At 51.5% G+C, this 25,937-nt stretch overlaps 1 protein-coding gene across 4 annotated transcripts in view; it reads left to right on the top strand.

The window, feature by feature from the left end:
- KDM2A (lysine demethylase 2A) overlaps nt 1–24,403 on the top strand; it is a 49,441-nt gene extending 25,038 nt beyond the window's left edge. For 3 of the 4 annotated variants that reach the window (XM_083145895.1, XM_083145894.1, XM_083145897.1), the window contains exons 13-21: nt 5,356–5,439; nt 10,471–10,743; nt 10,908–11,039; nt 12,099–12,179; nt 14,234–14,829; nt 16,647–16,810; nt 18,355–18,513; nt 18,598–18,813; nt 23,210–24,403. In XM_083145895.1, the coding sequence (XP_083002021.1) occupies nt 5,356–5,439; nt 10,471–10,743; nt 10,908–11,039; nt 12,099–12,179; nt 14,234–14,829; nt 16,647–16,810; nt 18,355–18,513; nt 18,598–18,813; nt 23,210–23,391 (1,887 nt within the window). In that variant the 3' untranslated portion in view covers nt 23,392–24,403. The remainder of the gene's footprint in view (nt 1–5,355; nt 5,440–10,470; nt 10,744–10,907; nt 11,040–12,098; nt 12,180–14,233; nt 14,830–16,646; nt 16,811–18,354; nt 18,514–18,597; nt 18,814–23,209) is intronic. The other variant, XM_083145898.1, reaches the window with a different exon arrangement.
- The last annotated feature ends 1,534 nt before the right edge of the window (nt 24,404–25,937 follow it).

Below are 25,937 nucleotides of genomic sequence, written 5' to 3'. Positions count from 1 at the left end.
CAGCACTGGGAGGAGTGCAGTGAGATGTGCTGCAGGGGAGAGCTGGCTGTATATAATTAGCAGTGACCCAGCACTGGGAGGGGTATAGAGAGATGTGCTGCAGGGGAGAGCTGGCTGTATATAATTAGCAGTGATCCAGCACATACCTCCCAAAATGACCATCTCCAGGAGGGACACAATGCTCTGCTCCTGCACTTCTCTCTTGATGTATGCCCCCATCTCATCAATTAACCTGTTCAACACAGGTGATGGTAATCCTACATGAGAGGGAAGTCCAGGAGTAGAACATTTTGTCCCTCCTGATGTGGGCAATGTTGGCAGGTATGTCAGCACTGGGAGGAGTGCAGTGATGTGCTGCAGGGGAGAGCTGGCTGTATATATTTAGCAGTGACCCAGCACTGGGAGTAAGGGTGTAGTGAGATGTGCTGCAGGGGAGAGCTGGCTGGCTGTATATAATTAGCAGTGACCCAGCACTGGGAGGAGCATATTAGTGAGATGTTCTGCAGGGAGATCTGGCTGACTGTGTATATATTTAACAGGCAGTGCAGCACTGGGAGGGATGTAGCTGAGATGTGCTGCAGGGGAGGGCTGGCTGTATATAACTTGTTATTAGCAATGAACTAGCACTGGGATGAGGGGTGTAATGAGATGTACTGCAGGGATGACCTGGCTGTCTGTATATAATTAGCAGTGACCTAGCACTGGGAGGGGTGTAGTGAGATGTGCTGCAGGGTAGACCTGGGTGGTTGTATATAATTAGCAGGCAGTGACCTAGCACTGGGAGGAGGGGTGCAGTGAGATGTACTGCAGGGAAGACCTGGCTGGCTGTATATAATTAGCAGGCAGTGACCTAGCACTGGGAGGAGGCGTGCAGTCAGATGTACTGCAGGGAAGACCTGGCTGGCTGTATATAATTAGCAGTGACCCAGCACTGGGAGGAGTGCAGTGAGATGTGCTGCAGGGAAGACCTGACTGTATATAATTAGCAGGCAGTGACCTAGCACTGGGAGGAGGGGTGCAGTGAGATGTGCTGCAAGGAAGACCTGGCTGGCTGTATATAATTAGCAGGCAGTGACCTAGCACTGGGAGGAGGGGTGCAGTGAGATGTGCTGCAGGGAAGACCTGGCTGGCTGTGTATAATTAGCAGGCAGTGACCTAGCACTGGGAGGAGGGGTGCAGTGAGATGTGCTGCAGGGAAGACCTGGCTGGCTGTGTATAATTAGCAGGCAGTGACCTAGCACTGGGAGGAGGGGTGCAGTGAGATGTGCTGCAGGGAAGACCTGGCTGGCTGTATATAATTAGCAGGCAGTGACCTAGCACTGGGAGGAGGCGTGCAGTCAGATGTACTGCAGGGAAGACCTGGCTGGCTGTATATAATTAGCAGTGACCCAGCACTGGGAGGAGTGTAGTGAGATGTGCTGCAGGGAAGACCTGGCTGTATATAATTAGCAGGCCGTGACCTAGCACTGGGAGGAGGGGTGCAGTGAGATGTGCTGCAGGGAAGACCTGGCTGGCTGTGTATAATTAGCAGGCAGTGACCTAGCACTGGGAGGAGGGGTGCAGTGAGATGTGCTGCAGGGAAGACCTGGCTGGCTGTGTATAATTAGCAGGCAGTGATCTAGCACTGGGAGGAGGGGTGCAGTGAGATGTGCTGCAGGGAAGACCTGGCTGGCTGTGTATAATTAGCAGGCAGTGACCTAGCACTGGGAGGAGGGGTGCAGTGAGATGTGCTGCAGGGAAGACCTGGCTGGCTGTGTATAATTAGCAGGCAGTGACCTAGCACTGGGAGGAGGGGTGCAGTGAGATGTGCTGCAGGGAAGACCTGGCTGGCTGTATATAATTAGCAGGCAGTGACCTAGCACTGGGAGGAGGCGTGCAGTCAGATGTACTGCAGGGAAGACCTGGCTGGCTGTATATAATTAGCAGTGACCCAGCACTGGGAGGAGTGCAGTGAGATGTGCTGCAGGGAAGACCTGACTGTATATAATTAGCAGGCAGTGACCTAGCACTGGGAGGAGGGGTGCAGTGAGATGTGCTGCAAGGAAGACCTGGCTGGCTGTATATAATTAGCAGGCAGTGACCTAGCACTGGGAGGAGGGGTGCAGTGAGATGTGCTGCAGGGAAGACCTGGCTGGCTGTGTATAATTAGCAGGCAGTGACCTAGCACTGGGAGGAGGGGTGCAGTGAGATGTACTGCAGGGAAGACCTGGCTGGCTGTATATAATTAGCAGGCAGTGACCTAGCACTGGGAGGAGGCGTGCAGTCAGATGTACTGCAGGGAAGACCTGGCTGGCTGTATATAATTAGCAGTGACCCAGCACTGGGAGGAGTGCAGTGAGATGTGCTGCAGGGAAGACCTGACTGTATATAATTAGCAGGCAGTGACCTAGCACTGGGAGGAGGGGTGCAGTGAGATGTGCTGCAAGGAAGACCTGGCTGGCTGTATATAATTAGCAGGCAGTGACCTAGCACTGGGAGGAGGGGTGCAGTGAGATGTGCTGCAGGGAAGACCTGGCTGGCTGTGTATAATTAGCAGGCAGTGACCTAGCACTGGGAGGAGGGGTGCAGTGAGATGTGCTGCAGGGAAGACCTGGCTGGCTGTGTATAATTAGCAGGCAGTGACCTAGCACTGGGAGGAGGGGTGCAGTGAGATGTGCTGCAGGGAAGACCTGGCTGGCTGTATATAATTAGCAGGCAGTGACCTAGCACTGGGAGGAGGCGTGCAGTCAGATGTACTGCAGGGAAGACCTGGCTGGCTGTATATAATTAGCAGTGACCCAGCACTGGGAGGAGTGCAGTGAGATGTGCTGCAGGGAAGACCTGACTGTATATAATTAGCAGGCAGTGACCTAGCACTGGGAGGAGGGGTGCAGTGAGATGTGCTGCAAGGAAGACCTGGCTGGCTGTATATAATTAGCAGGCAGTGACCCAGCACTGGGAGGAGGGGTGCAGTGAGATGTGCTGCAGGGAAGACCTGGCTGGCTGTGTATAATTAGCAGGCAGTGACCTAGCACTGGGAGGAGGGGTGCAGTGAGATGTGCTGCAGGGAAGACCTGGCTGGCTGTGTATAATTAGCAGGCAGTGATCTAGCACTGGGAGGAGGGGTGCAGTGAGGTGTGCTGCAGGGAAGACCTGGTATAATTAGCAGAGCAGACCTGGTTACACATGCAGCAGCCGCCTAGTCATATACTACTTATTGCATAACATTGATGTTCAGTGATGAGAGATCCCAACGTCACCCTGCATCAGGCAGGTCTGCCAAATGTGCTGTATTCCCTAACCCACAGTGCAGACTTGTGCCCTGTGCTGCCCCTGGGTGTGCCATCAGTGACTGTGTATGTGGCTGGCAGCACCTGGTGGGGAGGGTGCAGGGAGCAGTGTGCCAAGCACCAGCACATGGCATGAGGTGCCTATGTGGATGGCAGCACCTGGTGGGGGCAGGGAGCTCTGTGCCAAGCAGCAGCACATGGCGGGAGGTGCCCCTGTGTATGTGGCTGGCAGCACCTGGTGGGGAGGGAGCTGTGTGGTGTGCTCAGCAGCAGCACATGGCAGGAGGTGTCCCTGTGTATGTGGTTGGCAGCACCTGGTGGGGGCAGGGAGTGGTGTGCCCAGAAGCACATGGCAGGAGGTGCCCCTCCCTGGCAGCAGGTGCTGCTGCTGAGGGCACTGCGGGCCGGAGCTCTGCATTACTCCCTCCCCCAGCAGCAGCAGAGTGTGAGAGCCGGAGACACCCCCGGGGGGGAGAGAGACGGGAAGAGACAGCAGCAGTTGTGCAGAGGGAGGAGAGAGCTCCCCAGCCAATCACAGCCGGCCTCTCCCCCCGTCCTCCTCCTCCTGCCTGTCTCTCCCCCTGCCGCCCTCCACGGCTTTGCCCCCTTCTCCCTTTGTGTGAGCGCCCGTCCTCCTCCCCCTCCCCGCCCGCCTCCTGCAAAGCACTGCTGGGAAGAGTGTGCAGGCGGCCGGGAGCAGCTGCGGGGAGAGGCCGGCCGGGAGGGAAGGGACTGCTGCGGGGCACAGCCGCATGAGGAGGACTGCAGGAAGGCGGCCGCATCCCCGGCTCCCTCCCACTGGCTGAGCTGGCAGCCGGCGCTGGAGATGTGCTAGAACCGAGGGCTGCCCAGGGCTCTACCCAGTCATCCTGCGACAGCAGCCGGGGTGAGCGGGGAGGGGGCTCTGCGCCTGTCTCTATACATGGGGGTGTCTCCTGCCTATCTCTCCTGTTCTGTGTATACATGGGTCTCTCCTGTACATGGTGAATGTCTCCTGCCTGTCTCATTTCCTGTGTTGTATATACATGGGTGTCTCCTGCCTGTCTCTTATGCTCTGTATATACATGGGTGTCTCCTGTACATGGTGAATGTCTCCTGCCTGTCTCATTTCCTGTGTTGTATATACATGGGGGTGTCTCCTGCCTGTCTCTTCTGCTCTGTATATACATGGGTCTCTCATGTCTCCTGTACATGGTGAATGTATCCTGCCTGTCTCATTTCCTGTGTTGTATATACATGGGTGTCTCCTGCCTGTCTCTTCTGCTCTGTGTATACATGGGTCTCTCATGTCTCCTGTACATGGTGAATGTCTCCTGCCTGTCTCATTTCCTGTGTTGTATATACATGGGGGTCTCCTGCCTGTCTCATGTCCTGCTCTGTATGTACTTGGGCCACCCCTGACTGCTTCCTATTATCCTGTCTCCTGCCTGGGTCATCTTGCTTGTGCTATGTCACTCTGCTATACAGTAGCCTGTGTCTGTCTTTGTCCTGGCCCCTGATGACTGCAGTGTATGTACATGGGTCACCCCTGTGATTGTGAGCGGTCTCCTAGCTCCTACTGTGTTACATATATGAGCCTATCTCTGTGTCCTGGCTTCTGCAGTGCCTGTCCTCTGCCAGCATTCTGTCCCCGTGCTGTATAGTAGTCACTAACTGCTATGTAGGGTGAAGGCAGGCTGCTCCACCTGCGCACTGGTCCCTGCCGCCAGCTGTGTATATACATGGGTCACCCTGGTGATCTGTCTCATGCAGTGTAGGGTAGGAGGATCTAGTGCAGTGTCCTTACTGGACGTTTACCTGTCATGTATCTCCCCTCCCCCTCACGTCCGTCACCTGATCCGCTCTCCCTGCATCTCCTCCTCAGTCACTTCCTGGGGTGTGCTGGCTGCAGATATCTGCTCACACAGGGTAGGATGGGCTGCTGCGGGAGAGCCTGCCTGCCTGTGTGTAAGCCACCAAGATCTCTTCCCATACTGGCAATTGCTGCAGAGTGTTTTCTTGTGGCTGCTCTTCAAGGTTGTTTTTGCAGGCTGTTTAACCTTCCCCTCCCTTTTTCTCTCATTGTGTTTCCTTCGGAGGGTAACAGAAGCTACTGGAGGAACACGCGCAGGACCCACCTGAACTTGCACTTTCCGGAGTCCCCATCGTTCAGTGGCCCAAGAGACAGCAGGTGAGCGGGGATGTCACGTTGTCACTGGTGTCCTCATTTCTGTCCTGCTGACAAGTGACCTATCTAGGCTGTTTGCCTGTTGTGTATGGGTGGTTTGGTTCTATTACAGAAAGTGGTCCTATTATTATCATACTGCCGATCTGTATGCGATCATCATTGGCTGCGGTGACATCATGCTGAACCACAATAGCTGAAGGAAGGGAAGCCGGGGTTAAGGGTCATGGTCTCTTGTCTTTGTCTGTTGGCTTGTGTTGAATAGGTCTTGTGAGAGGATGAGTGTAAACCAGCATATACATATTTGTAATTGTTTTAGTGTATTAACTGCCGTTTCCTCGGCATATAGATCATTAGATGCAGCCATTTCACATGGTTTGAATTGTATTTACAGAATACGTTGTCATGATATGTTCCCCCTATGTCTATCTAAAAGGCCTTTGCTGTCCTAGTGAACAATGCTACATTGCTGAACGCAGGCTGTGTTCTGTGTATAGATACAAGTAGGATTTCCATAGTATCCCTTTCATTCGGGACACCTGTAAATTTACACCGGTTCTGTGGTTGATTGAAAACCAGGTGAAATGCAGACTTGCATTTAGCCAGCCACAAAAACCTGTGCAATCATCGTGTCCAGGATTAAAGGGGTATTACGGCACGCCTATATGTGTGTGTCAATATAAAGCTGTTAGATTAATTGGACCATTGATTGGGGAGTTTTGGTGCATCACCGGGAGCATCAGATTGTGTTAAGGGTCAGGAATAGGGTGGTTTAAGATTAGCCCCATCGGTTGGAGGGCTGTTCTTGTTTCGGTGTACGTTTCCCATGTTTGATTCTGTATGTGTTTTGTATGTGTTTATTATGATGTATCACGTGACCACAGCCTGTATCGGGCAGAAGGAGCTTGTACCCAGAAATGCTTTATTTGTCACTGTAAACGGTCCTATTAAAAGGCAGGGATCTTGGTATGGCGTCCCCCTCCTGTTTGATGCTCCCAGGGGGAGGAGGGTTCCGGGATTTTGGTATCTGGTTTTCTGTCTGTTCCAATTAATTATCGTGGGGAATGACACACCCATAATTAATCAGTTGGAATATGGCGAGTGTTCCTTAAGGGAATCAGGGAGAGACAGAATGTGTCCAGTAACATGAATACACCAGTTTATTAAGCACTGGTGGCGATTTCAGCTGCCTGGAGTTACTTATCAGACCAGACTAGCCGATTACAGTTAGTGATCTCCCACACTTCCCGACGCTGCTGTTGCTATATTGCAGTGTTGGGATTGCACTGTATAACTTTTACATCAGTAAATTAAATTAAAAACTAGGCCTGCTGCATTCTAAGTGCCCATGTATTAATAACGCGTTCTTAACAATCTGTATCTCAATGGATATTTCCATTCTGAACGGAATTTCCCCACTATGTCCTAAAATGAACTTGCAGAGGCCGCGGGAATGATAACCTCTGTTCCTGCGAGTCACATCCTCTGACATTGCGCACGGTGGGCCTAGTCAGCAATGTCACAGATGTCTGAGAAGTTGGCCGCTGCCCAGACAGAAAGAAAACCCGCCATGCGCAAATCCACACGTAATTCCCAAAAACCAGGCATGGGAAAACTGGCCTTCCATCTGTGGGTGAAACTACAAGTCCCATCATGCCTTGCCACAGTTTTACTATTGGGGAATGCTAAAACAATGGCAAGGCATGCTGGGATGTGTAGTTTCACAGCAGCTGGAGGGCCACAGTTTGGCCATGTCTAGTGTAAACGAATTGGGCCGAACTCCAAAAAGCATTGATTATTGGAGTTTTGACTTAGGGGTCAAATCACAGTCTCCCCACTGATAAGAATGTGGACTTTGAACCGCAGGGCTAATTGGCGTTCTGGAAATCTCCTGTATTGGGCTATTCTTTTATGGCCACCATTTAGAACTTTATGCTGCGAGTGCAATTACTACATGATTTTATGAAAAAATGATGCTTTATAAATAGTCCCCTTTTAGTTACCATGGTCGGGAATAGTCCAGATCTGTCCCGGCCATTTATAATGACGTTTTCAATGTAGCAAAGTTGGACAGGCTAAACTTCCGATGAGCGCTCTGTCTGCTCACATGTGGGATTGGAAGAAATATGGCAGATATGGGCTAAATTAGCAGACAGACTTCTGCTTGTATCCTTACCCTCCAACCCTGTGATTGCGGACATAGCGTTCAGCTCATGGGCATGAAATCCCTCTGGTAATGGCCACAAATGTGTAGAGACCAAACTAGCATTAGGCATTGCGTGTGCACCTGCTGTCTAGCGAAGTGCCCATTATTGGACACTGAGGGTTATTCAGACCTGAGCGCACTGCTGAGACTTTTCCGCGCGAGCGGCTTTCGATAGACTGCACATTCGCACGGCCGGAGTACTCCTGCGAGAGGCCACCCTGGTCTCCGGCCCCGATCTGCCTGCTTCTATCGCAGCCGCGGTGTACATCCTGGCAGATTGTGCATGCTGGGAAATCAAATCTGCCCAGAAGGAATCCTAACCGTTCTTATTGATAGCCATGGTTGTGTACAGTAGTGATGGGAAATCTAGTTCGTTTTGGTGACTAGTTCATTATGATCTAGTTCACCCAAAAGATTAGATCAGAAGATTAGTTCATCTAGTTCATTTAGTTCATTATTCCCTCACTGACTCAGAGACTGAGAGGAGTGCATGGATCTAGATGAACTAGACTAGATTATGACTCACAGAGCAGGCATTGTAATACCAGCTCATTGTAGGAGTTAGAGTCTTGTTAGAATGATCATATACTGTATGTTTAATAAATCAGATTATTTTCTATTTTAGAAAAGCAATAAGTTATACAGCACCCTTCTAGTGACATGTTTATTGTTGAGCTCTGCAATATTAACCCCATTGTGGTTATTATTTTACCTTCCATAATATTCCATATTATGCAAGTAAAATACCCAAATTCAGAGTAATTTAATAAGTCAATTTTTTTCTGCTTTTAAAATACAGTAATTAGAAAAAAAATGTGTCTCCTTGCCCCAATGTAACTGACCTTGGAGAGAGATAAAGTAGAGACTTTGCAAAGTAACCAGTTGCTGATTGGTTGCTAGGGGCAACTGCTCCACTGTATGCATCATGAAGGTTCATACATATCCATCTCTGACTGTAATGTGGAGTAAACAGAGCTACTACAGTATACTGTATAACATGCAGCAGCCAGCACTGTGTCTGTGGCTGCATACACACAATACATATGCCTGAGCACAGCAGTGCCACACATGGTAGCTCACAGGTACTGTACAGTCTCATTATGGCTGTATAGTCAGAGATTAGTTCAGGGATCTGTATGATCAGTGAACTACCGTAATTGAACTACTGAACTATTTGCAGGACTCATGAGTCATCAGGACAATGTAGTTCATTTGGATCCGCAGAGTCCAGACCATGTGTGAGCTCAGCACTGCCATCTTTGGCAGCTACCATGTACTGCCTCCTATGTATTGCATGAGAGCTGATAACATGGCTGCTGCAGAAGCATCTACACAGGTCCCAGCAGAAGATTTAGCCCAGCAGTATGCTCAGGACCCAGTACCAGAAGCAGCAGCAAGTGTTTGGACATCTGAACTAATCATATAATGATAGTATCACATAAAGGTGAGCAGCATGAGCACACATGCTCACTCACAGACAGACCACACATAGACTTTGTCTAGGCAGTGCATATTTTTCCTTTATTAGATCTGTATTTGCTGGGCTTTGTTGTACTTTTAACTTTAGATTCAGGAAGGAAAGATCCAGTAAATGAGCCTTATGGATCTGCTGGGCTCTGTCTGTCTGTGTTACACCTCCCACTTGCTTTACTTCCTGGTGAACTAAATGAACTAATCTTTGCCAGAGCAGTGATCTGAACGATTTAGTTCACTTTGAAGATTAGTTCATTTTGATCTAATCATTCACGAACTACCCATCACTAGTGTACAGGTGACTTTAATAGTACGTCAGTCACCTGCACTCAACCATGGATATCCTCAAAACAAAGACTGTTAAAGGAGTCTCGAGGAGCGAGTTTGGGATGCATTGTAAGGAGTTATTTTGGGCCATAAAAAGCGTATTGTCTCCCACTGAAATGGGCCTTTAATTGTCTTTGGGCAAATTGGCCGTAAACTACTGTATATAGAAACCCTTAGGACATCTTACACTGGTTGTAGTGTCACGGTGCACTATTTTGGTTATGTAACAGAATTTGTGCTTATATGTCGTCATTGGGGTCATGTAGTGAGGAACAGGATGTGCTTCTGTTTGTTCACAGATGTTATGACGGGAAGCCACAAGAATTGGTTTTACCTATTACACTTACCCGTTTAAATATGGATTATTTCTGGACCACCAACCCTATGCACCCCTGTATGTGTTCCAAAGCACCCCAGGGTGCCGCGGCGCACAGTTTGGGAACCAATGTTATAGCCCAAAGCAACCATTCAACTTTTATTTTTTGATAATGTGCACAATGAATGCCACTACTAAACGATTTTGTTACTATGGGCCAGCATTTTTCAACCACTGTGCAGTGCCACACGTGTGCCACCAGAGATAGAGCTGTCCACACCAGTGTACAGCCACCACCAGTTCAACTGTCATTTACTGGTCTCTTTGCATGTGAGGGCCCACGTATTTCATTTTTGTTACCTGTGGGGACTAGTGTGATTTTTTTATTTTTTTTTCCTGTGAGGGCCAGTGTGTTTTTCCCTGTGGGGGTCTGATGGTGTGCCTTGGCAAATTTTAAAATCTTGTTTGATGTGCTGTGAGTTGTAAAAGGTTAAAATCACCATGGGCACTTATTTGCCGCTTGATCACCGCTTCGTTTTCAACCCGTTGCTTTATGTGGCCACGGGGAAGTGCCCGCTTTCTGTGGTCCGTGGCAGGATTGGTCAATTGTAAACTGTTTACAGCACTTTAGTTTATCAAAACAAGAGTATACTCCAAAATCCATGTAAATTATCGTCCTTTTAATAATCTCTCCGTCTGTCCCCATCCTGCACAGTACAAAGTAAACCTCCGGCCCAAGATCCAGTTCACCAAACCTCACATGATGAGGCCCGCAGCCCGTCACGCCACTTCCGCTCCGCGGCCCTCTTCCGCCGCCATTTCTGGTCAGTCAGCCTCCTCTGGCGCACGGAGACGGCGGGTCAGGTGTCGGAAGTGTCAGGCGTGTCTTCAGAGAGAGTGCGGAACTTGCCACTACTGCAAAGACATGAAGAAGTTTGGGGGTCCCGGGCGGATGAAGCAATCCTGTATGCAAAGGCAGTGCCTTGCGGTGAGTACAGAAGTTGTTGGGCCTTGGCGGTTATTGATTTGTCATGTCTTGGAACGCCGGTAACCCATCCGGCTTGCCGCTTTGCGATCATTGGCTAGTGTAATGCCGCTTCCTCTCTGCGTCTGTTGTAAAGCATCACTGACGAGGCCATGTTTATCCTCCAGCCCAGGCTGCCCCACTCTGTGACCTGTGCCGTCTGCGGGGAGGTGGATCAGACCAATGATTCCCAGGACTTTGAACAGAAGCTCATGGAATGCTCGCGGTGCAACGAAATCGTACATCCTGGCTGCCTCGCAGTAAGTCCACCCGGCGATAGAACACATTTCATAGTTTGACAGGCATGTCCAATCTGCGGCCCTCCAGCTGTTGTGAAAATACACAGCCAGCATGCCTTGCCACAGTTTAAGCATCGCTTAATAGCAAAACTGTGGCAAGGCATGATGGGACTTGTAGTTTCACAACAGCTGGAGGGCCGCAGGTTAAACTAAATATTGTAATAGTAGTATGATACTATTGCGTCACCGCACACCCTATGGTTACATTTTACCTCAGAGTTCCCCTGACATTCCAGACCATCCCTGACCCCCACCACCCAGTGTTACCTTCCAGCAGCTGGATTTAGCCTCCTGCTACATCAGACGTTGGAATCTGCAAACTGAAATCCTAGTGCCGTATCAGGCGTGCTATCATGTGACTTCACGGCACGATCCCTGGCCTCCGGGAATTACACATACAGTGTAGGGTTCACAGCCGGCTAACAGGCAGATCAGGTGGTTTAGTAGAATTGCGCCACCTAGAGGAGTTTAGTGAATAATGCAACCCACTAACTCATTTTTTTTAATTGAGCAGAGCATTGAAGCCCTGTAGCTAACGGAGGGTAACGCTGCGGTTTATGTGAAGCAGGAAGCACGTATGTTGCCAGTGTGGGTTGCAGACGAGGCGGTGCTGGCCAGGCATTTCCTGGGTTTTCATGCACGGCTTGAGCTGCCTTTCCCCCACTCATGTTCTGTGTGATGTACATCACAGGAAGGGCAGCAGTTAGACTGTATCTTTGGGCAGAGGCTAAATCTAGGAAAAACAGGAAGTTGTTGTCCGATGTGGGGAAACTAGCGGCAGGTCAGATTACCAGTCTCCTCGTACATAACCAGGACACGGGTGGGGGGTTGGAATGATACGTGCCCCATAATGCTGATGGGTGCATTGATTGGCAGCTCATATCACGCATTCTGCGCTTTCCGTAGTGGACATGTGCAAGTCGCCACGACTGCATTTTATCTGTGCTTAAGTAACCAAAACCAGGTGGTTCTAGTGTCGGGCTCCTCTCTATTACGCTTGTGCATTTCTGTCCATTTCAGATGGACGGGGAAGGGCTGCTGAGTGACGAGCTTCCCAACTACTGGGAGTGCCCGAGGTGTTACGAGGGGCAGAAGCACATGGTGAGTGTTTTGGACCGACCCGCGGCAGGACTGTCACATCCACCGGCACCACACACAAACAAGTTCTGTCTATATCCTATGAAATGTGGCTGTGTACATCTACTCACTTTCTGCTGACTGGTCACTGATTTTACTTTGTCCGTTGGATTTGCTCGGACATGATAGAAAGGTTGTGGCAGAGATATTAGAGGCAGCTGAGAATCCTCAACCCCTTGAGTGGTGGGATTTGCAGGTTTGTTCTGCCCCAGTAATACTCACCGCTCCAAGGCCAGCAGCCAGTCCTGACGCCTTCGCCCTCCTGCGATCTTACGCTGGAGCTCCCCACCGCCATTCTCACTGCAGCAGTGACCAGGTGGCAGGCCACGCTCGTGGGGGACTCAGGCGTCCGAACTCCCAAGCGCTCCCGAGTCGTCCCCCCCCCCCCCCCCAAGCTGACCCAAACCTCTTCGAGCAGGGCATGGCGGCAGGGGGAGCTCCGGCGTATGATCGGCAGAGCGTGGAGGTCAGGGGGAGAGCCGCTAGAGGTGGTGCGCCAGTGGTGCACAGCTGGAAGGCTCTACTGGTGTTATGCCCGGAAATTTTCCGGGACAGCCCGCTGCGGCAGTGCAGCTGAGCCTGGAAAATTTTCGGGCATACCACTGAATGGGTTAACCAGGCATGGCCAAACTTTAGCCCTCCAGCTGTTGTGCAACTACACATCCCAGCATGCCTTGCCACAGTGTTGCTATTAGGGAAACTATGGCAAGGCATGCTGGGATGTGTAGTTTCACAACAGCTGGAGGGCCCCAGATTTGAAATGCCTGTCAAACTATGAAATGTGTTCTATCGCCGGGCGGACTTACTGCGAGCCAGGATGTACGATTTTGTTGCACCGCGAGCATTCCATGAGTTTTCCACAGTTTGGCCATGCCTGACTCAGTTATCTGCATTTTGCTATGGATGTCCTGATTTCTGTGCACTGCCGCGGTTTGCTGTCCATTTACTCCTTAGAAAGTTTATGGAAATATTGGGAATATCCTTTGTGCTACACTTTTCGGTACTTGTGTATTATCACGGCGCACCTGAAATTAAGTTGCACGATTTTTAATCACATGCCATACACCTGATGCACAGCGATGCGATTTAAGCCGCCTATACGATTTAAAATTGTATAAGCACCCTTATGGGTGCTTACAATGTTAAATGCACCCCCACGCCACCCCCAGTATGAACGCCAACCTGAAGCGTGGAGAGTGCAGCGAGCCCGCGAGGGGCGGCGGTACACGTCCTCCGACCTTTTCATACCCCCACTATCCTTGTCGGCATGTCGGAGTTTTATATAGTGTGGAGAGCGCAGCGAGGCGAGCGTACGCGTATTAGGGTGCTTATACAATTTAAAATCGCATTGCATTGTATGGCATTGTTTGCCATATACAATTTTAACATTGTATGAAATCGGGGGAAATCTCGTCGCATCGCATGCCTTATGGTCTGCGATGCGATGGGTGCCGTGCTAGCACACAGCACATTTGTATATAGTAGTTCTGTAAAAATACTGAATGAACACAAGTATCGCACAAATCGTGTACACTAGTGTTACTTCTCCAAGGACAGTTTCCCAGATCTGCAGTTACCGCAGGGCTGTACAATGTGTAGGAATGTTAGTACTGTACCAGGTGTCCAAGTGGTTTCTTGCTTACCAAGGACAGCTTCTAATGAGGACTTTGCCCTGAAGGACTTTTATACTGAAGCTGAGGGCACAAAGGTCATTGCGAGTAAAGAAGCAAGACTTCTGTAGAGAAAACAGTACCTATATATGGGACACTGTGGCAACCAATCAAAATCTACTTCTTATTTATGAAGGACCTTTTATAAGATAATTGAAAGAATCTGATTGGTTGCCCATACTTCCCATCTTCAATAGACCTTGCATCTTTGTAAATAACCCCCTGAGAATTGTTAGCTATACTGTATGTAATGAGTATTTCCCCCCCGGAATGCTGCGTTGGTGACTCTGGGATTATTGTGCTTGCAAACGGCTCCGATAACCCGACTTCTCTCCCTCTTGTTCTCAGAAACGGAAGGCAGCGGATAACTGTGAGTTCGACCCCCACTTTGCAGCCAAAGTCTTACGCCCGCCTCTGGGCCAGAGTCCCCCATCACCGCCCCTTCTCCTACTACCGCCTTCTCCGTCTTCTGGCCCCCCCACGCCGCCTTCCTCCACACCACAGGTCACACACGGGGGCAGGGAAGATCGAGTCAAAAGGCGACAGCTGACCCGGGAGAAGGAGAACCACCCGAGCGGGCGAGAGCAGGCGGAGGACGACCGCATCTGGCTCCGGGGCTCCTACCTCACTGTAACTCTCCAGCGGCCCCCGAAGGAGCTCAGCTCCTCCTCTATCGTCCCCAAACTGCAAGCCATTACACCAAATCCCCGGCAGTCCATTCGCCAGCCTCCCCCTCAGCCATCTGACGAATATGAGGACGATGATGACGATGAAGAGGACGACGATGAAGAGGACGACGACGACGAGGCAGAAAATGGCTTAATGTCCGGACAGAGAAAGGATCAGCTTTCTATGCAGAAGGACATTTGGCTGTCAGTCTTCCAGTACCTGACACGGAGGGAGCTGTGTATTTGTATGAGAGTCTGCAAGGCCTGGTACAAGTGGTGAGTACCTGGCGCACATGCCCGCACTGACTCTGGCATATTGGCGTGGTTGGGACAGATGGGGCACAGATTGCACAATCCACTGACATTAAAATGGTAACTCAGCAAGAGGCGTTTGTAGGACGTTGCCCATAGCAACATCCCATCTGAGGTAGATCGCCCATCTTAGTACATAATCTCTTAAGCGTGCGTCCTCTGTTGTGCGGGCCGTCCCGTGATTGTATTAATCATGGCGTAACATGGTCTATTAATGTCTCTCTGCACAATGCATCCCCCGTCCCCAGGAATGCCAAGGTCCCTCATGTTGCCTGTTGGACGCTTTGCAGCTCTAGAAATGTATTCTTTGCCAGCAGATAAAGTGCAGCTTCCAGGGACATCCACTGTGACGGTAACCCATAGCGATCACCCAGAACGGCTTCCACAGAGCCAGTGATATGTTGCAGGGCAGAGTAATGCAGAATTGAGGAGGTGTGATTGTTACTGCCTACCTCATGGGTGGAGTAACATACCATTTAAACCGCTCGTTTGAGGAGAGTGCACATATAAGGGTTATGACGGCTTGGTTGGGTTCCGGCGCTGCTAGTTTTTTCCAGGTGCCTTGTTGGAACATAGGGACAGATGTATGAAGCCGTGATAAGGGAGAAGTAGCCCATGGCAACCAATCAGCACTGAAGTAACATCTATAACTCGCATAATATAACATTATACAGAGCAGCTGATTGGTTGCCATGGGCCACTCTTCCTCTGGCTCACTTTTCCCTTATCACTGCTTCGTACATGTACCCCATAGTCCCCATACATGGGACCGCTCTGATGATTGGCTGTCTGCACGTGTAAACTGTGGTCACAGGGTGATTTAGTCATCCAAGTTAGTGAATGACTCTGTGCTATAGTGAATCTCTGCCATGCAGGAAAGGGGAAGTGCTGTACGTTCTAATATTTCCCTGTCATTTTCCCAAGTCTGCTTGATGGATCAAGCAGTGGAGAACTAGACCAGTGGCGATGTTGCCCTTGGCAACCAAATCAGCTTCTACCCCTCATTTTTTAGAGTGTCCTTTATAAAATATTACATCCAAAGCTGATTTAGTCTAGGTCACAGGTTCTCAAACTCCTTCCTCGCGACCTCACAGTTCAGGTTTTCCAGATCTCCTCACAGAATCACAAGTGAAGTAATTAGCTCCACCTGTGGATCTTTTAAAATGTGTCAGTGAGTAATGAGTGCACCTGCCGGGTGACCCGTGTGGGGTCCTGAGGACAGAGTTTGAGAACACCTGTGTGTGGTTTCCATTTACACCGCGTTTGAGAAACTGTCGCCTGCGTGGTTTACATTTCTTGCTCTTGGCCCCAAGCTCCTGTCCATTTAGATGGGGTGATATCCAATTGATCGATCAAGAATGCACCAAAAAGCCAGGTTTTTCACACATGTCTGGCCGCCACCTCAGGGAGGGTACGGCCAGAAATGATGGCTGCCCCCTTCATTTGCACCTAATTGGGGAAGCAATTGAATAGTTAACGTCGGGCACCCAAAAAAAGCTATTGAACTCCCACCCGCTGGAGTGTGAAAGGTGATTTGTGACCTCGCTGAGTCTGTGCCATTTCTAGAATCGGGCAAGTGGTCATCGTACAAGAGATGATAGGTGTATGTCAGTGTGTTTACCCGACACTACTGTCCCGAGGAGCGAGGCGCTTGATGACTGGCAGCCACGGGGAGACTGACCACTGATTGTGTGTGTGTGTGTGTGTATGAATGTATTTGGCTGCCAGACGTTCCTAACAATTCACTGACCTATAAAACCTATTGCTGTGTCTTTTTTAAGGGGTTGTGATAGACGCCTATGGTCCAAGATCGATGTCAGCCGCTGCAAGTCCCTGGTGCCGCAGGCCCTGAGCGGTATCATTAAAAGGCAGCCTGTGCACTTGGACCTCAGCTGGACGAACGTGTCAAAGAAGCAGCTCACGTGGCTCGTTAACCGGTTGCCTGGTAAGTACGGGTGAACATTTTTTTTATTTATTATTATTATTTGAATTTAGCACCAGCATATACCATTGCAGTTTTCATAGACAGAAAATGATCTGTGAGCTGGACCTTTTTTCTGTTTTGCTGGATGTAAGGGCCTCCTTATGTCTGAGTGTGGCCCTGGCATTTGAAATAAGCGGGAAGCGCTTGGTCCCGTCCAACTTAGTCACTTCCGGACTGTGCGGGGAATTGAGTCCCATAGAGTCAGAGCCTCATGGTTAAGCTTAATTATGAGAGATTCTACTTACTGCCAATGGTGGGTACACATTGTCTGATATATCGGCCGTTCGATTGAATGGCTGATCTATCGATGCACCATCGGCCAGTGTGTACGAGCGATCTATCTGTGAATGGCGTCATTCAAGTCGGCTCTGCTAAACAGCCAATGCTCGAAATATCTAGATGTATATCGGCGCATTGTGTTGTGTGTACGAGATGTCAGCTGCCCCGCCCATTTCTGTCCCAGCGTGCACGCTTATGTAAGGGACTTAAGTCACTGTTATATGCGTGCACCTTCCACGGCGACTAGCGGAAGATGTGGGTGTTCCCCGCAGAATGCGAGTGGATGTTTATCCTAAACATCCATCTGCAGCCAGTGCGTGGGGACACACGCTGTGAGGGGGGGGGGGGGATTCGCCAGGCAGGGTTTGGTGGGCGGATCAACCAGAATAAGGTCTAGTGTGTACAGAGAACATGCAGACGCTGCCTCAGGTACCTTGGGTCGACTCAAGCATTAGGTCAACAGTAAAAAGGTCGACATGAGTTTTTGATGGTTTTATTTTGTCCCAAATGTCGACATGATCACCTGCAAAGTGTATCGCGTCCCCTCGCTTAGTGCGCTGTGCTTGCTGAGCTTTGGGCACGGTCCCTCGCTGCACCCGGCCCTCCCACTGCGCCGTAGTGGATGGTAGGGTATGAAATACTGCCTGTTGGTTAAAACCAAACGTTAAAAACTCAAGTCGAACATTTGGCTGTCAACCTAATGCTTGTGTCGACCTTTCAACCTTCAGTGGTCGACCTAGTGACTGTATTCCTCTTGGGCATTGGTCATGTAGGGCTTTGAGACTCGGTAAGTTAATCTTGAAGATGATTCTTCTAGGCAGCCTGTGAAGGGAGGAGAGAATGGGGGTGATGTGGCTAGAACAGGGCTGGCTGGGTGACAGGCTGGCAGCTGTGTTTTGTACCATCTGTAATCAGGGAAATCCTTTTGCTGGGGGACCAAGGTATTGCATTAATCTATTCAAGAGGACAGTGAGGAAAGCGTCACTGCTTCAGGTAGTTTTATGTCCTATTTAGAAAAAGAGAGAAGAATGTCCTTTTACTAGGTGCACCTTATAGAATCTAAAATATAACTTTTATTTATTTCATTTATAAAAGGCTGCGTAAATTTAAAACCATATAACAAACAAGGGTGGGTAAACACACATAAAAAAGTTTTATGTCCTAGCCTGTATGGTGTGCTCTCCAAGCAGCCCCCCCCCATGCCTAATTTCTCTGGACTCCTCTAGGTCTGAAAGACTTAATCCTGGCCGGTTGCTCGTGGTCCGCCGTCTCTGCCCTCAGCAGTTCCAGCTGCCCTCTCCTACGAACGCTAGATTTGCGCTGGACGGTGGGAATCAAAGACGCACAGATCAGAGACTTGCTCACGCCACCCTCTGACAAGCCAGGTAACTGCATGCTGAACAGAAGGCCCCTCACGCGTGCTCTGTGTTATATTGCGCCATGGATAACGGTTTCTTTGGTTCCTACAGGTCACGACTCGCGCAGCAAGCTCCGCTTCCTCACCGACCTGCGACTCTCTGGCCTGGATATTTCGGACGTCACGCTGCGGCTGATAATCCGACACTGTCCTCTTCTGTCTAAGCTTGACCTCAGCCACTGCCCCCTGCTGTCCGATCAGTCTGTCAACCTGCTTACGGCTGTGGGCTCCTGTACGCGGGGCTCCCTCTCACACATCCACTTGGCAGGTAGGCAGTGAGCCAGATCATTCTTCTAGCCTATCTGTGCTCTTGGGTACAGGAATATTTGCTGGGTACACGAAAGAGTCATGGTTGTACTTTTCTGTGTAGATGGGTATAAGAGGGTGTTTAACAGGGACTGGATGAAAAATTAAAGGTTTTTGCTAGATTTTTAAAGCTGCAATGCAATTTAAACTGGCCGTGGGACTGGGGTGTGAGAGGTAGAGTCCATGGCGTGCCCCGGTGTCTGCAACTTCTCACACCCCTGGGGGAGCACTGCGCTCTGCTGTAACTGGGGGAGAGGGATGGGGAAGCACTGCGCTCTGCTGTAACTGGGGGAGCACTGCGCTCTGCTGTAACTGGGGGAGAGGGATGGAGGAGCACTGCGCTCTGCTGTAACTGGGGGAGAGGGATGGGGGAGCACTGCGCTCTGCTGTAACTGGATGAGAGGGATGGAGGAGCACTGCGCTCTGCTGTAACTGGGGGAGAGGGATGGGGGAGCACTGCGCTCTGCTGTAACTGGGGGAGCACTGCGCTCTGCTGTAACTGGGGGAGAGGGATGGGGGAGCACTGCGCTCTGCTGTAACTGGAGGAGAGGGATGGAGGAGCACTGCGCTCTGCTGTAACTGGAGGAGAGGGATGGGGGAGCACTGCGCTCTGCTGTAACTGGGGGAAGAGGGATGGGGGAGCACTGCGCTCTGCTGTAACTGGGGGAGAGGGATGGGGGAGCACTGCGCTCTGCTGTAACTGGGGGAGAGGGATGGGGGAGCACTGCGCTCTGCTGTAACTGGGGGAGCACTGCGCTCTGCTGTAACTGGGGGAGAGGGATGGGGGAGCACTGCGCTCTGCTGTAACTGGGGGAGAGGGATGGGGGAGCACTGCGCTCTGCTGTAACTGGGGGAGAGGGATGGGGGAGCACTGCGCTCTGCTGTAACTGGGGGAGCACTGCGCTCTGCTGTAACTGGGGGAGAGGGATGGGGGAGCACTGCGCTCTGCTGTAACTGGAGGAGAGGGATGGAGGAGCACTGCGCTCTGCTGTAACTGGAGGAGAGGGATGGAGGAGCACTGCGCTCTGCTGTAACTGGAGGAGAGGGATGGGGGAGCACTGCGCTCTGCTGTAACTGGGGGAAGAGGGATGGGGGAGCACTGCGCTCTGCTGTAACTGGGGGAGAGGGATGGGGGAGCACTGCGCTCTGCTGTAACTGGGGGAGAGGGATGGGGGAGCACTGCTGTAACTGGGGAGAGGGATGGGGGAGCACTGCGCTCTGCTGTAACTGGGGGAGAGGGATGGGGGAGCACTGCTGTAACTGGGGGAGAGGGATGGGGAGCACTGCTGTAACTGGGGAGAGGGATGGGGGAGCACTGCTGTAACTGGGGAGAGGGATGGGGGAGCACTGCTGTAACTGGGGAGAGGGATGGGGGAGCACTGCGCTCTGCTGTAATTGGGGAGAGGGATGGGGTAGCACTGCGCTCTGCTGTAACTGGGAGAGAAGGATGGGGGAGCACTGCTGTAACTGGGGGAGAGGGATGGGGGAGCACTGCTGTAACTGGGGAGAGGGATGGGGGAGCACTGCGCTCTGCTGTAACTGGGGAGAGGGATGGGGGAGCACTGCGCTCTGCTGTAACTGGGGGAGAGGGATGGGGGAGCACTGCGCTCTGCTGTAACTGGGGAGAGGGATGGGGGAGCACTGCGCTCTGCTGTAACTGGGGAGAGGGATGGGGGAGCAAAGTTCTCTGCCGTAACTGGGGTCGAGGGATGGGGGAGCACTGCGCTCTGCTGTAACTGGGGAGAGGGATGGGGGAGCACTGCGTTCTGCCGTAACTGGGGGGAGAGGGATGGGGGAGCAAAGTTCTCTGCCGTAACTGGGGGCGAGGGATGGGGGAGCACTGCGCTCTGCTGTAACTGGGGGGGAGGGATGGGGGAGCACTGCGCTCTGCTGTAACTGGGGGGGAGGGATGGGGGAGCACTGCGCTCTGCTGTAACTGGGAGAGAGGGATGGGGGAGCACTGCGCTCTGCCGTATATGGGGGAGAGGGATGGGGGAGCATTGTTCTCTGCCGTAACTGGGGGAGAGGGATGGGGGAGCACTGTGCTCTGCCGTAACTGTGGGAGAGGGATGGGGGAGCACTGCGCTCTGCCGTATATGGGGGAGAGGGATGGGGGAGCATTGTTCTCTGCCGTAACTGGGGGAGAGGGATGGGGGAGCACTGTGCTCTGCCGTAACTGTGGGAGAGGGATGGGGGGCACTGCACTGTGCCGTATATGGGGGAGAGGGATGGGGGAGCATTGTTCTCTGCCGTAACTGGGGGAGAGGGATGGGGGAGCACTGTGCTCTGCCGTAACTGTGGGAGAGGGATGGGGGGGCACTGCACTGTGTCATATATGGGGAAGAGGGATGGGGAGCACTGCACTTTGCGTAACTGGGGGAGCATTTTTGTCTGCCGTAACTGGGGGAGAGGGATGGGGGAGCACTCCACTCTGCGTAACTGGGGGAGAGGGATGGGGGAGCAATGCGCTCTGCCGTAACTGGGGGAGAGGGATGGGGGGGCACTGCACTGTGCCGTATATGGGGGAGAGGGATGGGGGAGCACTGCGCTCTGCTGTAACTGGAGGAGAGGGATGGAGGAGCACTGCGCTCTGCTGTAACTGGAGGAGAGGGATGGGGGAGCACTGCGCTCTGCTGTAACTGGGGGAAGAGGGATGGGGGAGCACTGCGCTCTGCTGTAACTGGGGGAGAGGGATGGGGGAGCACTGCGCTCTGCTGTAACTGGGGGAGAGGGATGGGGGAGCACTGCTGTAACTGGGGAGAGGGATGGGGGAGCACTGCGCTCTGCTGTAACTGGGGGAGAGGGATGGGGGAGCACTGCTGTAACTGGGGGAGAGGGATGGGGAGCACTGCTGTAACTGGGGAGAGGGATGGGGGAGCACTGCTGTAACTGGGGAGAGGGATGGGGGAGCACTGCTGTAACTGGGGAGAGGGATGGGGGAGCACTGCTGTAACTGGGGAGAGGGATGGGGGAGCACTGCTGTAACTGGGGAGAGGGATGGGGGAGCACTGCTGTAACTGGGGAGAGGGATGGGGGAGCACTGCGCTCTGCTGTAACTGGGGAGAGGGATGGGGGAGCACTGCGCTCTGCTGTAATTGGGGAGAGGGATGGGGGAGCACTGCGCTCTGCTGTAACTGGGAGAGAAGGATGGGGAGCACTGCTGTAACTGGGGGAGAGGGATGGGGGAGCACTGAGCTCTGCTGTAACTGGGGAGAGGGATGGGGGAGCACTGCGCTCTGCTGTAACTGGGGGAGAGGGATGGGGGAGCACTGCGCTCTGCTGTAACTGGGGAGAGGGATGGGGGAGCACTGCGTTCTGCCGTAACTGGGGGGAGAGGGATGGGGGAGCAAAGTTCTCTGCCGTAACTGGGGGCGAGGGATGGGGGAGCACTGCGCTCTGCTGTAACTGGGGGGGAGGGATGGGGGAGCACTGCGCTCTGCTGTAACTGGGGGGGAGGGATGGGGGAGCACTGCGCTCTGCCGTAACTGGGAGAGAGGGATGGGGGAGCACTGCGCTCTGCCGTATATGGGGGAGAGGGATGGGGGAGCATTGTTCTCTGCCGTAACTGGGGGAGAGGGATGGGGGAGCACTGTGCTCTGCCGTAACTGTGGGAGAGGGATGGGGGAGCACTGCACTCTGCCGTATATGGGGGAGAGGGATGGGGGAGCATTGTTCTCTGCCGTAACTGGGGGAGAGGGATGGGGGAGCACTGTGCTCTGCCGTAACTGTGGGAGAGGGATGGGGGGCACTGCACTGTGCCGTATATGGGGGAGAGGGATGGGGGAGCATTGTTCTCTGCCGTAACTGGGGGAGAGGGATGGGGGAGCAATGCGCTCTGCCGTAACTGGGGGAGAGGGATGGGGGGGCACTGCACTGTGCCGTATATGGGGGAGAGGGATGGGGGAGCGCTGCACTCTGCGTAACTGGGGGAGCATTTTTGTGTGCCGTAACTGGGGGAGCACTGCGCTCTGCGTAACTGGGGGAGCACTGCACTCTGCTGTAACTGTGGAGAAGGATGGGGGAGCACTGCTGTAACTGTGGAGAAGGATGTGGGAGCACTGCTGTAACTGGGGAGAGGGATGGGGGAGTCATATCAGAGATAAAAATGTTTTTACCCAGGACACAGCTTGGCGAGTGCGGAGCCTCTATGTGTTTGCATTGGTCATATCTGTCTTGCACCCCCCGAGTGCCATTATAAAATGAATTGCAATAAGTGCTAGTAGCAGCTTGTACATAAACTGTATAATGACCTGCACAGAAGGCATGCTCTTTGTATTAGTCCATATTGTTTAGATAATGAGGTGGTAAAGTCTGGATCATAGCCGTACCTAACAACGTATCGCTCCCTATGTTTGCAGGCTGTAAAGGCGTAACGGACGAGTCCCTCTTGTACTTACGACGAGCCTCCAACCTGACACTTATTGATCTTCGTGGCTGCAAGCAAGTGTCACACGGAGCCTGCGAGGGCTTCATTTCGGACCTGTCTGTAAGCACCATGTACTGTCTGTCAGACGACAAACTCATCCAAAGGATCAGCTAGAAGAGGGGGGGGGTGCCTATCGCAGGTGTGGCGCAGGAAGAGTGCGCGGCGCGGGAGGAAGCACACGGTCAATCACTCCTCCTGCTCGGCTCCTCTCTCCGGCTCCCCCCACCTCCTTCATCCGATACAAAAGGAGCAATAATTGGCAAACCCAAGATCCTGCCCCATCTGCCTGTGGTGGGGCAATCTCCTCCTGGTGCAAGGAAGTGGGCTAAATCTGAAACGGGTATTTAAACAGCTTTGGCAGCCCCACCGGTGGTGTTGGGCACCTTTTTTCTAGGGCTGGAACTTTTAGACCTCTAGGACTGGGATCTTCATTGAACACAGAGCAAACTTTATTTTTTTTTTCTTCAATAAGCTTTATTTTTCTTGTTATCTCCTTAGTAGGAGTTGGCTCTCCTCCAGACAGGAAATGGAGAGGTCACTGAGGAGTGGGCGGGCAGCTCAGCTTTTATTTTTTTTTTTTTATTTTTTTTTTTTTTAAACAAACATCCTTTTTTATTTTGTTTTATTTTACAATGTCTTGCTCCGGTTTAGCATTACAGTGTGCGAGTGTTCCACTGAAGGTGTTTGGGCGCTTGAGTTACAGCGTGTGACTGGGAGAGAGGGTGCCGGCTGCTTCATGATAAATAGTGAGAGTTAATATTATATATTATTTTTTATTTTTAACTTAAATTCGGGGTTGTTGTTGTTGTTTTTTTTTTTTTTTTTTTTTGCGCTCAGCCCCTCTCCCTAGAGAACATCGATGCAGAAGTGCACTCGACAATGCATTAGTTCCACACACACACACACACACCGCGCAGCCATTTGTGCATATATACAGAAATCTATTATAAATATATACAGAACGCCGGTGTCGCGCGCACAGGAGGCATGTGCGCCGCCGGTTCTCTTTCCCTGTCCTGGGACTAGATTGTATAATAAGAGCCTGGATAATATTTTTCTCTGCGGAGGGCGGTCTAGCTTTCCCTGTGTTTCTTTTGCAATTAAAATCAAAAATTCTGATACAAAACCGGTGTGTGTGTATTGGATCTGGAGGGGGGGGGGTCTGCGTAGCTTGTGCGCTTACTGGGGTTACTCCTAAGGCCCGCCGTGTCATGCAGTCGTTGCAATGCACTATGGTTGTATTAGAGGTCATGCACTTTTATTGTGGTTCGGGCTGACGGCAGCGTCGCGTAGCCTGCTGGTTATAATACACTGCCATGTGCCTGTGCTTATCCCCCACCATAGGGAATCACTGCTGGTAACGTTGCTGAGATGTGATTAGTTGCACTGTAAAGATTTAACCACCAGAGAACGGGATATGGTCGTTATGTCGACATGCATTGGGATGACGCTTGTTGACAGGTGGTTTTCATGTGTTTTTTTTTTCTCCAGCTGACACGTGTCGACAGGCAGTATTTCATACCCTGCCATACACTAGGGTGTGGTAGGAGAATAAGATCGTGTGCCGAGTATAGCCAGCCATGCGAGGGGACGCGGCGCACTTAGACTGCGTCCACATGTCGACATTCGGGACAAAAAAAAAAGCCATGTTCACCCATTCAGGTGTCAACCCAATGCATGTCTATCTAATTGGGTTGACACAATGACACATACCCCAGAGAACTCTGCAGAGGTTGCATACAGTGGAAATGAACTTCGCGGAAGTCTCTTATCATTTAACCAAACAACCAATGAGTATCTAGCTGTGCCGGCCTATACTATGCAAGCAGGATAAGCCTACACATATACCCACTATACTTGGTAATCGCCATAATGCTGGTTACAGGGGCCGCACAGGTAATGCACATTGTGACGCTCTGCCACATGAATGCTGCTGGATACATCATTAGATGAGTCAGTGTGGGTCTTCTGTGCAGGACTCGCTGGCTAAGGGAGGAACCTGCTTACAGTACTGCAGGTCACAGCCTGAGGAAATCAGCTCATTGCTAGTATTCCCACGGAATTACTCCTGCCACAACTCGCTGACCCTGGGAAAGAGGGCGGCAGGGCTTATTGGCCGGAGTCTAGCTTAGAATGCCTGATAGTACCTACTTATCGCCTGTAGATGGCACTGTCCCCTTTGCAGTCCATGTATGTGTTTCATAATACTGAGGTGGGAAACAAATCTATCATACATATATTAATAGCCAAAGAGTAAAGGCCCCCACACACTAGAAACATATATCGGCTGTTTTTTATCGATAATCGGTCAGTTATTGCCGATTATCTGTAAAAATCGGATGATCGGTCTGAAATCGGACAAAAAATCGTTCTAGTGTGTGGGGACCTTAAGACCGCCTCGCGTCTTTAAACCATTCCTACTTCTGAATACGTGTACGGTTATCTAACTCACAGCAACTCGTCACACTTGCTTTCATTTTATTAAGCATTGCTTTGCTCAGGATGCAGTGAGACGCGCTGCAATGTTCATGGTATTGAATGGCTTCTCTCATGTTTCTCTTTACCGGGCTGGTGGTTATCTGTGTGGTTTGTTAATGTACCCATCTGTCTCTAAAAATACGTAGGGATGACCGATAGTTTTCTCCCGATGGCAGATAGTT

The sequence above is a fragment of the Crinia signifera genome, chromosome 6 (genome assembly GCF_055691185.1).
Source record: "Crinia signifera chromosome 6, ASM5569118v1, whole genome shotgun sequence".
Lineage (NCBI taxonomy): Eukaryota > Metazoa > Chordata > Amphibia > Anura > Myobatrachidae > Crinia > Crinia signifera.
Note: the sequence above shows the minus strand (reverse complement) of the source record. Positions and strands in the feature narration are given on the sequence as shown.